Source organism: Protomyctophum parallelum (assembly GCF_964188405.1).
Source record: "Protomyctophum parallelum genome assembly, chromosome: 8".
Taxonomy (NCBI): Eukaryota; Metazoa; Chordata; class Actinopteri; order Myctophiformes; family Myctophidae; genus Protomyctophum; species Protomyctophum parallelum.
The window spans coordinates 13,104,868-13,120,550 of record NC_139703.1 but is presented as its reverse complement, the minus strand read 5'-3'; the positions used below and the strand labels follow the sequence as shown (position 1 = coordinate 13,120,550).

General features: G+C 43.4%; 1 protein-coding gene across 1 annotated transcript in view; it reads right to left on the bottom strand.

Moving 5' to 3' along the window:
* Nucleotides 1-4,708: 4,708 nt before the first annotated feature.
* The window catches only part of cass4 (Cas scaffold protein family member 4), a 28,916-nt gene continuing 17,941 nt past the window's right edge, over nt 4,709-15,683 (bottom strand). Inside the window, exons 2-12 of the mRNA XM_083771359.1 lie at nt 15,592-15,683; nt 13,103-13,186; nt 12,336-12,440; nt 10,787-10,985; nt 10,067-10,359; nt 9,231-9,428; nt 8,167-8,409; nt 7,612-7,998; nt 7,165-7,251; nt 6,763-6,995; nt 4,709-6,400 (exon numbers count right to left, since the gene is read on the bottom strand). The exon at nt 15,592-15,683 is cut by the window's right edge and continues 334 nt beyond it. Of these exons, the coding sequence (XP_083627485.1) occupies nt 6,190-6,400; nt 6,763-6,995; nt 7,165-7,251; nt 7,612-7,998; nt 8,167-8,409; nt 9,231-9,428; nt 10,067-10,359; nt 10,787-10,985; nt 12,336-12,440; nt 13,103-13,186; nt 15,592-15,683 (2,132 nt within the window). The 3' untranslated portion in view covers nt 4,709-6,189. The remainder of the gene's footprint in view (nt 6,401-6,762; nt 6,996-7,164; nt 7,252-7,611; nt 7,999-8,166; nt 8,410-9,230; nt 9,429-10,066; nt 10,360-10,786; nt 10,986-12,335; nt 12,441-13,102; nt 13,187-15,591) is intronic.

Below are 15,683 nucleotides of genomic sequence, written 5' to 3'. Positions count from 1 at the left end.
AAATAACTCATAAACTACAAAACATAAAAATAAAATAAAGTTCCAGCATGTGTCTCCACAGTAAGCTGAATAATAAAAAGTGTGAATGGAGTTTCTAGGTGAAAGTGACTTTTGACGTGCCTATAGAGCTGCCATTGAGCCCCATGTTAAATGTCTCAAATTTGAAAGCACTATATTTCTAAAACTATGAAACATTTCAAAGATTCCTTTTCAGGCAAACATGTCCACCGTAAGATGAACCTAAGTAGGCTAGAATGGGGTCGCTAGGTGTAAGTATGTAGGACTAGTAGCATGCCAAATTTTGTGCTATTGCCATAGAGAATGCATTGGGCGTTTAAGTTAAATAACTCATAAACTACAAAACCTAAAAATAAAAAAAAGTTCCAGCATGTGTCTCCACAGTAAGCTGAATAATAAAAAGTGTGAATGGAGTTTCTAGGTGAAAGTGACTTTTGACGTGCCTATAGAGCTGCCATTGAGCCCCATGTTAAATGTCTCAAATTTGAAAGCACTATATTTCTAAAACTATGAAACATTTCAAAGATTCCTTTTCAGGCAAACATGTCCACCGTAAGATGAACCTAAGTAGGCTAGAATGGGGTTGCTAGGTGTAAGTATGTAGGACTAGTAGCATGCCAAATTTTGTGCTATTGCCATAGAGAATGCATTGGGCGTTTAAGTTAAATAACTCATAAACTACAAAACCTAAAAATAAAAAAAAGTTCCAGCATGTGTCTCCACAGTAAGCTGAATAATAAAAAGTGTGAATGGAGTTTCTAGGTGAAAGTGACTTTTGACGTGCCTATAGAGCTGCCATTGAGCCCCATGTTAAATGTCTCAAATTTGAAAGCACTATATTTCTAAAACTATGAAACATTTCAAAGATTCCTTTTCAGGCAAACATGTCCACCGTAAGATGAACCTAAGTAGGCTAGAATGGGGTTGCTAGGTGTAAGTATGTAGGACTAGTAGCATGCCAAATTTTGTGCTATTGCCATAGAGAATGCATTGGGCGTTTAAGTTAAATAACTCATAAACTACAAAACCTAAAAATAAAAAAAAGTTCCAGCATGTGTCTCCACAGTAAGCTGAATAATAAAAAGTGTGAATGGAGTTTCTAGGTGAAAGTGACTTTTGACGTGCCTATAGAGCTGCCATTGAGCCCCATGTTAAATGTCTCAAATTTGAAAGCACTATATTTCTAAAACTATGAAACATTTCAAAGATTCCTTTTCAGGCAAACATGTCCACCGTAAGATGAACCTAAGTAGGCTAGAATGGGGTCGCTAGGTGTAAGTATGTAGGACTAGTAGCATGCCAAATTTTGTGCTATTGCCATAGAGAATGCATTGGGCGTTTAAGTTAAATAACTCATAAACTACAAAACATAAAAATAAAAAAAAGTTCCAGCATGTGTCTCCACAGTAAGCTGAATAATAAAAAGTGTGAATGGAGTTTCTAGGTGAAAGTGACTTTTGACGTGCCTATAGAGCTGCCATTGAGCCCCATGTTAAATGTCTCAAATTTGAAAGCACTATATTTCTAAAACTATGAAACATTTCAAAGATTCCCTTTCAGGCAAACATGTCCACCGTAAGATGAACCTAAGTAGGCTAGAATGGGGTTGCTAGGTGTAAGAATGTAGGACTAGTAGCATGCCAAATTTTGTGCTATTGCCATAGAGAATGCATTGGGCGTTTAAGTTAAATAACTCATAAACTACAAAACCTAAAAATAAAAAAAAGTTCCAGCATGTGTCTCCACAGTAAGCTGAATAATAAAAAGTGTGAATGGAGTTTCTAGGTGAAAGTGACTTTTGACGTGCCTATAGAGCTGCCATTGAGCCCCATGTTAAATGTCTCAAATTTGAAAGCACTATATTTCTAAAACTATGAAACATTTCAAAGATTCCTTTTCAGGCAAACATGTCCACCGTAAGATGAACCTAAGTAGGCTAGAATGGGGTTGCTAGGTGTAAGTATGTAGGACTAGTAGCATGCCAAATTTTGTGCTATTGCCATAGAGAATGCATTGGGCGTTTAAGTTAAATAACTCATAAACTACAAAACCTAAAAATAAAAAAAAGTTCCAGCATGTGTCTCCACAGTAAGCTGAATAATAAAAAGTGTGAATGGAGTTTCTAGGTGAAAGTGACTTTTGACGTGCCTATAGAGCTGCCATTGAGCCCCATGTTAAATGTCTCAAATTTGAAAGCACTATATTTCTAAAACTATGAAACATTTCAAAGATTCCTTTTCAGGCAAACATGTCCACCGTAAGATGAACCTAAGTAGGCTAGAATGGGGTTGCTAGGTGTAAGTATGTAGGACTAGTAGCATGCCAAAGTTTGTGCTATTGCCATAGAGAATGCATTGTGTTGCGGAGGATGAGAGGAATGCTCTCATCCTCCGCAACACCCATTCTCATACACCGCTATACACCGCGAGGATATAGGCTATAGCCCATATCATACGGCATACTATAGCACTCCGTTTTTCATAATTTTTGAGGATTTGAACAAAATGAAAAAAACGATGGGTTATAGGCTATAACCCATAGTTTTTTTCATTTTTTTCATTTTTTTAAAATCCTCAAAAATGATGAAAAACGGCGTGCTATAGTATGCCGTACGATATGGGCTATAGCCCATGGTCCAAAATGATGAAAAATGAGGATAAAAATATATATATATCAAAAAACGATGGGCAATAACCCATCGTTTTTTTCATTTTTTCATTTTTTTCAAATCCTCAAAAATGATGAAAAACGGAGTGCTATAGTATGCCGTATGATATGGGCTATAGCCCATGGTCCAAAATGATGAAAAATGAGGATAAAAAAATATATATATCAAAAAACGATGGGCAATAACCCATCGTTTTTTTCATTATTTCATTTTTTTCAAATCCTAAGAAATGATGAAAAACGGAGTGCTATAGTATGCCGTATGATATGGGCTATATAGCCCATAGTCCAAAATGATGAAAAACGAGGATTAAAAAAAATAAAAAGACAATGGGCTATAACCCATCGTTTTTTTCATTTTTTTGATTTTTTTCAAATCCTCAAAAAAGATGAAAAACGGTGCTATAGTATGCCGTATGGTATGGGCTATAGCCCATATCCTCGCGGTGTATAGCGGTGTATAGCGGTGTATGAGAATGGGTGTTGCGGAGGATGAGAGCATTCCTCTCATCCTCCGCAACACAATGCATTCTCTATGGGAATAGCACAAACTTTGGCATGCTACTAGTCCTACATACTTACACCTAGCAACCCCATTCTAGCCTACTTAGGTTCATCTTACGGTGGACATGTTTGCCTGAAAAGGAATCTTTGAAATGTTTCATAGTTTTAGAAATATATTGCTTTCAAATTTACAATGGCAAAAATGATGAAAAACGGCGTGCTATAGTATGCCGTACGATATGGGCTATAGCCCATGGTCCAAAATGATGAAAAACGAGGATAAAAAAATAAAAATAAATCAAAAAACGATGGGCTATAACCCATCGTTTTTTTCATTTTTTCAAAATCCTCAAAAATGATGAAAAACGGCGCGCTATAGTATGCCGTACGATATGGGCTATAGCCCATGGTCCAAAATGATGAAAAACGAGGATAAAAAATAAAATCAAAAATTCAAAAAACGATGGGCTATAACCCATCGTTTTTTTCATTATTTCATTTTTTTCAAATCCTCAAAAATGATGAAAAACGGAGTGCTATAGTATGCCGTATATAGCTATATAGCCCATGGTCCAAAATGATGAAAAACGAGGATTCTTTTTTCTTCAAAAATTCAAAAAACGATGGGCTATAAGTTATAGCCCATCGTTGAATTTTTGATTATTTTTTTAATCCTCGTTTTTCATCATTTTTGACCATGGGCTATAGCCCATACCGTACGGCATACTATAGCACGCCCTTTTTCATCATTTTTGAAGAAAAAAAAAACATGGGTTATAGCCCATCGTTTTTTGAAAATTTGAAAAAATAATTACCTCTTTTTTCATAATTTTTGACCATGGTCTATAGCCCATACCGTACGGCATACTATAGCACTCCGTTCTTCATCATTTTTGAGGATTTGAAAAAAAACAAAAAAAACATGGGTTATAGCCCATCGTTTTTTGAATTTTGTTTTTATCCTCGTTTTTCATAATTTTTGACAATGGGCTATAGCCCATACCGTACGGCATACTATAGCACGCCGTTTTTCATCATTTTTGAGGATTTGAAAGAAATGAAAAAAACAACAACGATGGGTTATAGCCCATCGGTTTTTTTATTAAAAAAAACAATTGAGTCCTCGTTTTTAATCATTTTTGACCATCCCACTGAGCAATAGCTGTCTATTAGACGTGCGTCATTGTTTCTGTATTTTCAGGTTTTTTTTTACCCCTCTACCCAACTATTCGGAACACGAATCGAATGGAGTATAGTTCTCGATTTAGTTCTTTGATTTAAAGTGATTATATCAAAATTAATTTCCTTACACATGGATAAGGGGATTTCAATTTTTTACAGCATCCTCTGCTGGGCTGTATGGTAGGAAAGCTACCACTAGAGGGAAGTACAATACTTTCTGGTCTCTCCAACAGAATCCCTGCATTCCTTTGTAACACACATTAATTTCTACATAAGGTAGGCCTACTGTATAACATAATCACACATCCAGTCTTAAACATATTTTTTTCTTTTTTACTTTAATTAGAATAAGAATAAAAATGTATTCAAAAAGTACCGTGGGAATGCATAACACATTTGACTTATTTACATAGATATTCACATAAAGAGCAAAACAAACATATAAAAGGCTGGAGGGTCATATACAACGCAATACAAAATACTGAAATAACAAACAATGTGAAATGGATGTAAATTATATAAAAGCAGAATATATTATACATGAATTGTGTCTCAAATTTGGCCTAAACTGACAACATAATGAATGTGCAATTCATTTTGGAACTCTACCTGTGATGAATCTGTTTATTTGAAAAAAACAATCCATAAACAATCCATAAATGTCGTCTCTGTTGGTTGGAAACCTCCTATGTCCAAAACTGTTACTTTTCAGTATTTAAATGTCAAAAGTTGCAGATCTACAAGCTCAAAACGGTTTGCGTTGCAGATCTGCTACTTTTGATACTTTTGTGTGGCACTGGTAGTATGGGTGTCCAGTTACCAAAAAGCACTAAAAGTTAGAATATGGAGATAAGAGATTTCTGGCTGACAGCAACTATATCCTTCTTGCCATAGTTTGGTTGATTATCCTAGTATTTTAGACAGTAACTGCATTCATTAATAAATTGTGATGGATACTATAAGTGAGACAAGTTTTCTAAGCAGTGAAACATTCAGGCAGTGGGAGTTGAATATGAAATAGGTTACTACACATACCCATGCCTACTGTATAAAATAGTCTGTTTTTGCTGATATGTACAAATCAATAATCCTCCTCCTACACCTACAGCCTCGGAAAAGACTGACAGACGTATTTATTCTCCAATTCGTATAACTGTATTATCTCTGTCAAAATGTGGCGCCTCACCAGAACGCGAACCTCCAAAAAGACATTATGAATTAACCATTTACTGTAAACCTTGTAGAAAATAAAAAATAGTCGATCTATAAGCTCACAATGTGCTGCTTCAGGACACGCTGTGAGCTTTTAGATCTGCTATGGCCACTATTTTAGAGACGGTTTGGTAAACACTGACATCTCTGTCACTTAGGTTTTAATTACTTTTCCATTCAATATCTCTACCGTCTATCGATAAATGTGCGTATTCAAGGTATACGGGTTTGTCCATACAATATGTTCAAATATAATGTCTATGAATTTGCCAGAGAATCTCTGTTTACTTATTAATATCCATATTCATACATTTTCCCTTTATCGTTTCGCCATAATGAATCAATATCGTCAACCATGTATCGTATTTGTTGCACCTACTAGTTAGTAGTTACCCTGTCCGATACTGGCAATACTCCCGTGTGCTCAGACAGAGCACCTCAGGGTCCAGGGACCAGTGACCCTCAGGGCTCCATGAGGCCGTGCGGCTTCAAACGGACCCTCGCGGGTCTGTATAGGCTATTGTACACGTTCGTATACTCTCATAGTTACGGTCAGTCCTTGAAATAAAAAAGAACGAAAACAAAGGGTCAAAAGCCCACTGCGGCTCAGAGGTCGAGCGAAATGCGAAAGTGCTGCGCCCTCTGAGCCAGCTCGGCGGCGAAGTCCTGCGCCTCCAGGAGCGCCTGGCGGTCCGGGTAGTGCAGCGCCGCCTTCTTGGTGGCGACGGCCAGCTGCTTCAGCAGGGCACACAGGTGGTTGCTCTTACACAGCAGGCTCTGACTGCTGCTCCCACTGGTTGTGCTGTTGTGAGCCTCCCTGCAGCGAGCGAACGCACACACGTACACACGCACGCGCGTGCGCGTGCGCGCGCACACACACACACACACACACACACAAACACACACACACACACACACACACACACACACACACACACACACACACACACACACACACACACACACACACACACACACACACACACACACACACACACACACAAAATTTTTACTTTTACTTTTGGTACTTTAAGTATATTTTGATGGCAATACTTTAGTACTTTTACTTTACTTTGACTTGTAACGAAGTATTTCTACATTGCAGCATTGATACTTTTACTGAAGTACAAAATGTGAAATACTTTCTCAACCCTGCACTGGTGGATGGCGAGCCTCTACCTGCAGAGTGTGTCCACCAGCCTCTGTCCCACCATGATCACCAGCTTGCTGTGGGAGATGAACCTCTCGGGGGGCTGGCTGTCCAGCAGGCTGCCCACCAGCCCTCCGATGGCCTTCTGGAGCGCACCGAAGTACAGCCGGCAGTGCTCCGACAGGGAGGGCTGCTTCTGCTGCTGCTGCTGCTCCGACGTAGCGACCACCCTGCGCTCCGACAAACGCCGTTTCTGATCCGCCTGGGAGGGGATAGGGAGGGGAGACGGAGACGGTGAAATGGAATGAGATGGATGTGACGACACAAAGCGATGTCCACCGTACGCATTTTGACAAATAATATTAAAGGTGGTACAAGTAGGCCTATTTTAACAGTCCAATAATCCTGTTGTCATGAAGTGAAATACATACCTGAATGTTTTTGTTAGTTGATACGGTAGTATTTTCCTTCAGATCCCCCTGCACTTTCTTTTGTTGCGTTTCATAGTCACTCTTGGTCTGAAAGAGAAATCAAAGTTAAAAGCATTCAAAAATAGCAAAAGTAGCAGATCTTGTGGATCTGGTACTTGTGATACTTTTGTGTGACTCTGTAGTTTAATCGTCAATTCACGAAAAAACCTTGCAACCCGACTGTACAAAAATATACGTCATGAAGTCCTATTTCAAAATGGTGAAAATATTCAATCTATATTGTCAGAGTATGGGTTTTATGGGTAACTCTCCCATTGGCTTAGAGGCAGCCTAGAGGCAGCCAATCATGAAAAAGTGCAGAGAAGTAGCAAACGAAGTCCAGGTGATTTTCAAGCACCTGGCAAAAACATGTTTTGTCATCACGAGGTTTAAAAAGTATCTTGTCACCTGCAGCTGAACGTAGTCATTATCGTCCTCCGTGGGGTCAGGACTGGTGTGGACATGACCTCTGACCTCTGTGAGGTCAGGAACTTGTTGTTGGCTGCTCTTAGCACTGGTGTGGACGTGCGGCCGCTCCGCGGCGCTCTTCTCCGTCTGAGTGGGTCTGAACAGAAGCTTCCCGTTGGCGTTGAGGATGGACACCAGGCGCTTGACGTCCTCCGGCACGGTGCGAGCCACCATGACGAAGCGCTCCAGCTGGTCCGGGGTCTGGGCCTGCGCGGGGTCCTGGGACAGAGCGTCCAGGGGCCAGCCCGCGGCCCCCAGAGCGTTGACCGTCTGTTGCAGAATCACGCCCGAGTCGGCCACCACCGACAGCTGCTTGTGGATGCGGGCCTGCAGGAAAAGGGGCGGGGGGAGATTTGCGCAATTGTTAAACAATTGAATGTATACACATACAATTATGCCGATCATGTAAAAAACAATCTCAATTATCTCTAATAAAGGCGATGAGAGAGATGATTTTGCGCCCACGGCGACAGCTGGGTATATATATATATATACCTGCAGGTTGGCGTCGGTCAGGCGGCAGGCATTGCCCTTGACGTCCAGGGCGAAGTTGACGAAGCGTGTCAGCGAGCAGGCCACGGCCTCCGCCGCCTCCCTGATGGCGTCCAGGTGTTCCTCCAGGTGTTCCCGCCTCCGCCAGCGGCTGCTGACGAACTCCATGAGGCGCGGCGCCGCCCGGCACACGCCCTCCTGGAGGTCCAGCAGCCGGCGGCCCGCCTCGCCCTGGCCCAGGGTCACCTGCCGGCATGGGAGCAGTGTTAATGTCGTCAACTGAAACTGTGACGGAAATGTTCCGTCGACTACCTTTTTTCACAGACGAAAACCTAATAAAAACGAAGCTATGGTGACTAAATCTAAGACTAAATATGTTGACAATTTCTTAAAACTAGACTAAAATGTTAGGGAGGGACTACAAGTTCTAGGCCTATCTATCTACAATTTCACTGAACAAGATTGCCTATTTTCACAATTTGTTTTATTGTTTTGACAGACATTTTTGTCTGAAAATATTTTTGAAAATGTTTTTTTACCAGCTGCTGTGTAAGCACAGCTGGTCAATGTTCTCTCTGCGATGCTTTCACACCCACTTGCTGTAGTTGAGACCTATGTTTCTCATTGGCTGTACTGACAAGTTCAACCTATCGTCCTGATTGGCTGCCTCGTCTCTAGGCAACCACATACCTTTTGCCTCTAGCCCAGGGGTTCTCAACCCGTGGGTCACGACCCCTCGGGGGGTCGCCAAATTATTTTGGGGGTTCCCCAAATTATTTTCAAAAAAACAAAAAAAAAGTTTTTATTTGTATTTATTTTTAATACTTTGTGGCTAATGATGATATCTGGTTTCAGTATTTATGGTGTATTGTCTCTATTATTAAGGTTATTGTAGCAGTCAATTTATATCGGGGGTCGGGAGGGGGCGGGGCGGGGTCTTGAGACATTGCCAAAGCATTTCCGGGCCAAGAACGTTGAGAACCCCTGCTCTAGCCGACCTCTCAGCCATGGGATATAAGGAAGCAGCTGGTAATTAATTGATGTCATCAATTCGAGTGTAGGGTCACCTGGCGCATGGGAGGCTCGGGCGAAGACGAGGAGGAGGAGGAGGAGCTCAAGGCCAGGGAGTCACATGAGGAGCTAGAGGAGGAGCTGGTGGTGGAGGAGGTGCTGCTCCTCTGACTGCCGCTGGATGAGGAGGAGGTGCTTCTGTCATCGTCCTCCTCCTCCTGCAGCTGGGAGGAGCCCACGCTGCCTGCTCGGCCCTGGACACAGAGAGGAGGCACGGGAACCAGGGTTAGAAGCTCTACACCAACCAAATGGACCCTTATAGATCTTTGACCCTCGAGAGCGTAAAATGAAACGGGTCCATTTGGTTTCTTTTTACGATCTCAAGAGTTAAATTATTGTTAAACATCTGCATTACGTAATTTACAAGAAGTCTACACAATTAGAGAATGTACATTTATTTTGTATAAATGTTTTCCTGTTATAAATCTCTACTATCATAATTAACAACATCAATACAGCATGGAATTGTGGACAAAATATTATCCAACAATAACAACATACCGGTAAGTTTTGGGTCTCAGAGTCTGTAGCTCAAATGCCCAATACTGGGCGTTGAGACAAAAAAGGTTGCAAACTGATCTACACCTTCAATGTTTTTCAGGCCAAGGACGACCCCCATATAGGGTTCAAGTGGTTAATGTATGGGGGCAAAAGTTCCTATCACATAAAATTACACTCCCTGTGGAAGACCCCTGATCTACACTATGTGGTCCAATGTCAAAACCATCCTATATTAAAAATGTACAGATTTAGAAGGCCTTTGTAGAACCGTCTCTCGGGTCTTAATGTGTTAGAAAAATAAAATAATAATAATAAAATAATGCTAAACAACCTTGACGGGCACCAGGATCTTCCTGGTCCGTTGCAGATGCACTCTGGCGTGGTCGTAGGCGCCCAGCGGCGGCTCTCCCCTGCACTCCAGCGGTACGTGTTCCCGGTGTCCTCGGTGCAGCGCCAGGCCGTCGTGGGGCGGGACGGCGTACACCTGCTCCTGTGCAGGCTGTCTGCTATAGACGGGGGCTCTGGGAAGCACCGCGGGCGGACTGGGGGAGTCCTGGGACTGCTGCAGACACGAGCCGGCTTTAGGGATGTCATAGAGGCAGCTCTGTGCCGGCCAGGCACGACCTGGGAGAGAGAGAGAGAGAGAGAGAGAGAGAGTCAAAGATAGATAGATATACAAATATAGAAAATATTAGAAAACAACATAATGAAAAGAGTCAGCAGTAGGTAATGTAACGCACAGGGATAATTCGAAAAACAGCAATCTGGGAACCTGTTTTGGGAGATTACAGGAAAAGAGAACCAGAAACCACAGACTTATTTGGCCCTCAGTACTGCCTGAATGAATTAACACTCAACTCTGAGAGAGGGACGCTCAGCTGGACAATGCTTGTGTATACAGTATAGTATAATTCCATTCAATTAAATTCAATTACATTTTATTAAAGTGTCAAATCACAACAAGTTGTCTCAAGACACTTTACAAACCAACAAAGATCCACCATCTTAACTATGACATGTTAATTAAACAAAAGAGCAAAGGGCAGCTTACCAAGAACTTTGGAGGGCATGGTTCCGTAGGAGCCCGGTTTTTCGGGAGACACTGGTACATCATAGATCCACTCTGGCTTGCGGGGGGTGGGGAGCGTGTTGTACCCGCTGATCAGCATTCTCTGCTGGGCCTCGTTGGATGAGGGGACGGGGATGTCATAGCTGGGGTCCTGAGACGGGGCTGGTGGGACTGCATACATCTGTACAGAACAACAAAACCATAGGGGTGTTAATCAGACTTATCCATTTAATTCAATAATCTAAAATAATACCTTTTAACAAAATAATCAAATATTTCACAACTATACTTGTATTGTGGTAGTTACTATACTGTAGTCTCTACTGTACCGTACAGTGTTCTGTACTGTACTGTGAGTACGAAATCACTGTACTGTTCTGTACTGTACTGTACTGTACTGTACTGTACTGTACTGTACTGTACTGTACTGTACTGTACTGTACTGTACTGTACTGTACTCACTGTACTGTTCTGTACTGTGCGATTGTAATGGTCATACTGCACATACTGTGTTGCAGCTGTTCCTACTCCAAACAGACGGACATAGGGACACACATGACCATTGGAGCGGTGTGCACCGCTTTAAAATTGGTTAGATTTGTTCTCCAACAAATAAATAAAGGCTAGCATGTCAGGCACTTACACTGTCACTACATCTCACTCTGTCCTCTCCACTTACACTGTCACTACACCTCACTCTGTCCTCTCCACTTACACTGTCACTACACCTCACTCTGTCCTCTCCACTTACACTGTCACTACATCTCACTCTGTCCTCTCCACTTACACTGTCACTACACCTCACTCTGTCCTCTCCACTTACACTGTCACTACACCTCATGCTGTCCTCTCCACTTACACTGTCACTACACCTCACTCTGTCCTCTCCACTTACACTGTCACTACACCTCACGCTGTCCTCTCCACTTACACTGTCACTACACCTCACTCTGTCCTCTCCACTTACACTGTCACTACACCTCACGCTGTCCTCTCCACTTACACTGTCACTACACCTCATGCTGTCCTCTCCACTTACACTGTCACTACACCTCACTCTGTCCTCTCCACTTACACTGTCACTACACCTCACGCTGTCCTCTCCACTTACACTGTCACTACACCTCATGCTGTCCTCTCCACTTACACTGTCACTACACCTCATGCTGTCCTCTCCACTTACACTGTCACTACACCTCATGCTGTCCTCCACTTACACTGTCACTACACCTCACACTGTCCTCTCCACTTACACTGTCACTACACCTCATGCTGTCCTCTCCACTTACACTGTCACTACACCTCATGCTGTCCTCCACTTACACTGTCACTACACCTCATGCTGTCCTCCACTTACACTGTCACTACACCTCACGCTGTCCTCCACTTACACTGTCACTATACACCTCACTCTGTCCTCTCCACTTACACTGTCACTACACCTCACGCTGTCCTCCACTTACACTGTCACTACACCTCACGCTGTCCTCCACTTACACTGTCACTACACCTCACGCTGTCCTCCACTTACACTGTCACTACACCTCATGCTGTCCTCGGGGCTGAAGCGTCTCTCCAGCTCAGATGCGGTGCTCAGGGAGGCCTTACGAACCAGCTGTCTGGGAGCTGTTGACGCCTGTGTCATCGAATGATCGGAAGAAAGGAAGAAAGAGAAACCCTTAAATTCACACTTTGATGGTTCGAAAGACAGAATAACAGCTTCATGCTACAGGTAAATGCTTCCAGTGATTAGGGGTGCAACCCGGTCCATTTAATACATTCTAAACATAATCGATTATAATAAAATACCGTAATCAATGAAGTGAATGTATAGCATAAATAGACCATGGAGTCCAACACTAGCCTAATATCACTGCATAAATAGTCTGGAATCTCTGTGTGGAACCTGCATTTCCCTCACTACTTTGGAGGGAATGAAATCAAATCACAAATAAGCGGTGACGGACCAAATCTGCATAAGGGCATCTTTATTTTTTTATTATGGCAGTTTTGTCTGGTTTCCAGGCTAGTCCAACATAGCTAAAAAAAACTTTTGAATAATAGCAAGAATTGCATAAATAGCATATCTACAAACTTGTAGGTTGTAGATCGGCTATTTTTGCAAAAAAAAAAAAACATTGTACAACAAAAGTATAAAATACTGCTTATAATAAGTGACTAATTTAGTGCAATTTAATGCAATAGATACAAAATATATAAAATATGTTTTTAAAAACGTGCTTCTCTGATAATCGAAACGGAATCGATAGAAAATAAACCACTGTTGTCCAGACTCACAGTGAAAAGTGAGGTGCGTCTTGCCTGGTTGGGGATGTCGTAAACCTCACCCCTGTGACTGGACGATGTGACCGAGATGGAAGCCTGTGAACAAGACACATGCACATATTTGCACAGTTTTTTACACCTGTCAACCTGTGATGTGACAATAAAGTTTGAGTTTAAAGAAGTCGAACACTTGCAGCCCTTTGATCGTAGGCCTACAGCTCCACCTCCGTCACTGAGCCTCGTATACGAGCACCTTTACAGGGACAGTGTATTCTCTCACGGCTCTAGGGAGGACCGCAGAACCCCCTGTTATATGCCTGCATTCTACCAATTAAGCCAGCTCTTTAATGAGAACCATGCTGCTCATTGGGGTCTTCCGTGGCCCCTGGTCTGGAGGAGGGGCCCCCGGGACCCCTGGAGCAGGAGGGGAAATGGTGAACATGTGGGGGGAGGAATGTCGGTAGTAGTAGAGGCACCCATACAGACCAGAGCCCCACGATCGCTTTTGGTCCATATAATCGCCCATTATTTGACTTTTTTCATAGCGTCGCTTTCTGCTATCCGCTGATCCGATGTGTCCCGATTTTTATCAGCTTGCAGAGCTGATCAATGATCGGACTTCAGTCTACTCACATAGTCTAGTGGCGAGATTTTCATGATTGGCTGGCCTCTAAGCCAATGGGAGACTAGCCCTATACGGCCAATGGGACACTAAGCCCCACGGGCAATGGGACACTAAGCCCGCTCTCCTCTCCCCCACCGCACCATGACTACAGTCAGAGACTGCAAACGCGACTACCGGTACATAAAGCCCCACTAAGGTACTATGCAAGAGTAGTTGATAGATCAGAAAGCTGATATTTGACTTGAATTGTTAACCACTTTCAACTTGGCCTCCCTGTGTATCAAAACATCACTAATCAGCGGTCTAGAGACAGGGGTTTTCTACTGGTGGTCTGTTGACCACTGGTGGTCCGTCAAGGTAGTGCATGTGGTCCCTGACCATGCATTTAGTAATGTAGGAATAAAGTGGAGATTTGTACCGGTATTTTATTTTTCATTCTTTTTAATCAACCACTATAGTTGAGAAACTAAATGGCTTCGTGTCCTAGTCAATATAATTAAATTTCAAGCTCCCCCCCTTCCCAACAGCATGCACATAATATCTCCACTCCCAACACATCAGTGGTCCCCAGGTTGATTCTCAGTCAGGGTGGTGGTCCCCAGGTTGATTCTTAGTCAGGGTGGTGGTCCCCAGGTTGATTCTCAGTCAGGGTGGTGGTCCCCAGGTTGATTCTTAGTCAGGGTGGTGGTCCCCAGGTTGATTCTTAGTCAGAGTGGTGGTCCCCAGGTTGATTCTTAGTCAGGGTGGTGGTCCCCAGGTTGATTCTTAGTCAGGGTGGTGGTCCCCAGGTTGATTCTTAGTCAGGGTGGTGGTCCCCAGGTTGATTCTTAGTCAGGGTGGTGGTCCACAGGTTGATTCTTAGTCAGCGTGGTGGTCCACAGGTTGATTCTTAGTCAGGGTGGTGGTCCCCAGGTTGATTCTCAGTCAGGGTGGTGGTCCCCAGGTTGATTCTCAGTCAGGGTGGTGGTCCCCAGGTTGATTCTCAGTCAGGGTGGTGGTCCCCAGGTTGATTCTTAGTCAGGGTGGTGGTCCCCAGGTTGATTCTCAGTCAGGGTGGTGGTCCCCAGGTTGATTCTTAGTCAGGGTGGTGGTCCCTGGTTCACAATCAGTTGAAAACTGGTCGAGACTCTAGAAATCTTGGATCGACATCGGACCCAATACCCCGGCATCGGTCGGGCTCTGGTACAGACCCCTCTGGTTTTGTGCTGTCCTCGGCTGCTGGCGCTGCTGTTTGCACTTAACGGGTGTCTGAAGTCTGCCTTTACGAGGCCCATAAAGGCCTGTCCCCGCTGGAGAGGGCCTCTGGTCCCCATCTGTAAGCCTTTTTTGTCAGCGGGGGGCTTCAGAACATTGCGTTTCAGCGACATCCTCCTGCTCTAATCATGAAAGTTAACACTTCCCAAGGAAGAGGACCAACGCTGACCCCGGAGCAAACAGACAGGGTCTGTAACCGTGTTCATGTGGTTTGGGTCACCATGGCGGCCGGCAGCCACAGAAATGTACATGTTCAAAGCCTACTGTACATTCATTCTGCTACCTGTGGGGCAGTGGATCACGTCAAGGACCCTACATTGATACGTATTAAAGGAGTAGTTCACCCAAAAATGAATGGTTTTCTATCAGTTACGCACTGTGGGCTGTATTTTGCGTGTCTTAAGTACCAGGTCTTATTCCCTAACTTGAGTAAACTAAAGACCTGGAGGCGTGATCAATGCTCTTTGGCCACTCAGAATAGCCAAATGGCATTGATCACGCCTCCAGGTCTTTAGTTTACTCAAGTTAGGGAATAAGACCTGGTACTTAAGACACGCAAAATACAGTACAGCCCACTGTTCCCCACTGTGAGAACCACTGCTGTAAAGAAAACAAACGGTACCTTGATGCCCTCCGGTCCTTCTGGGCTGAACTTGAGCGCGGCCGACGGCGGAGGGCTTCTGGGCGCATTCAGAGGCGTGGACGGGACCTTGT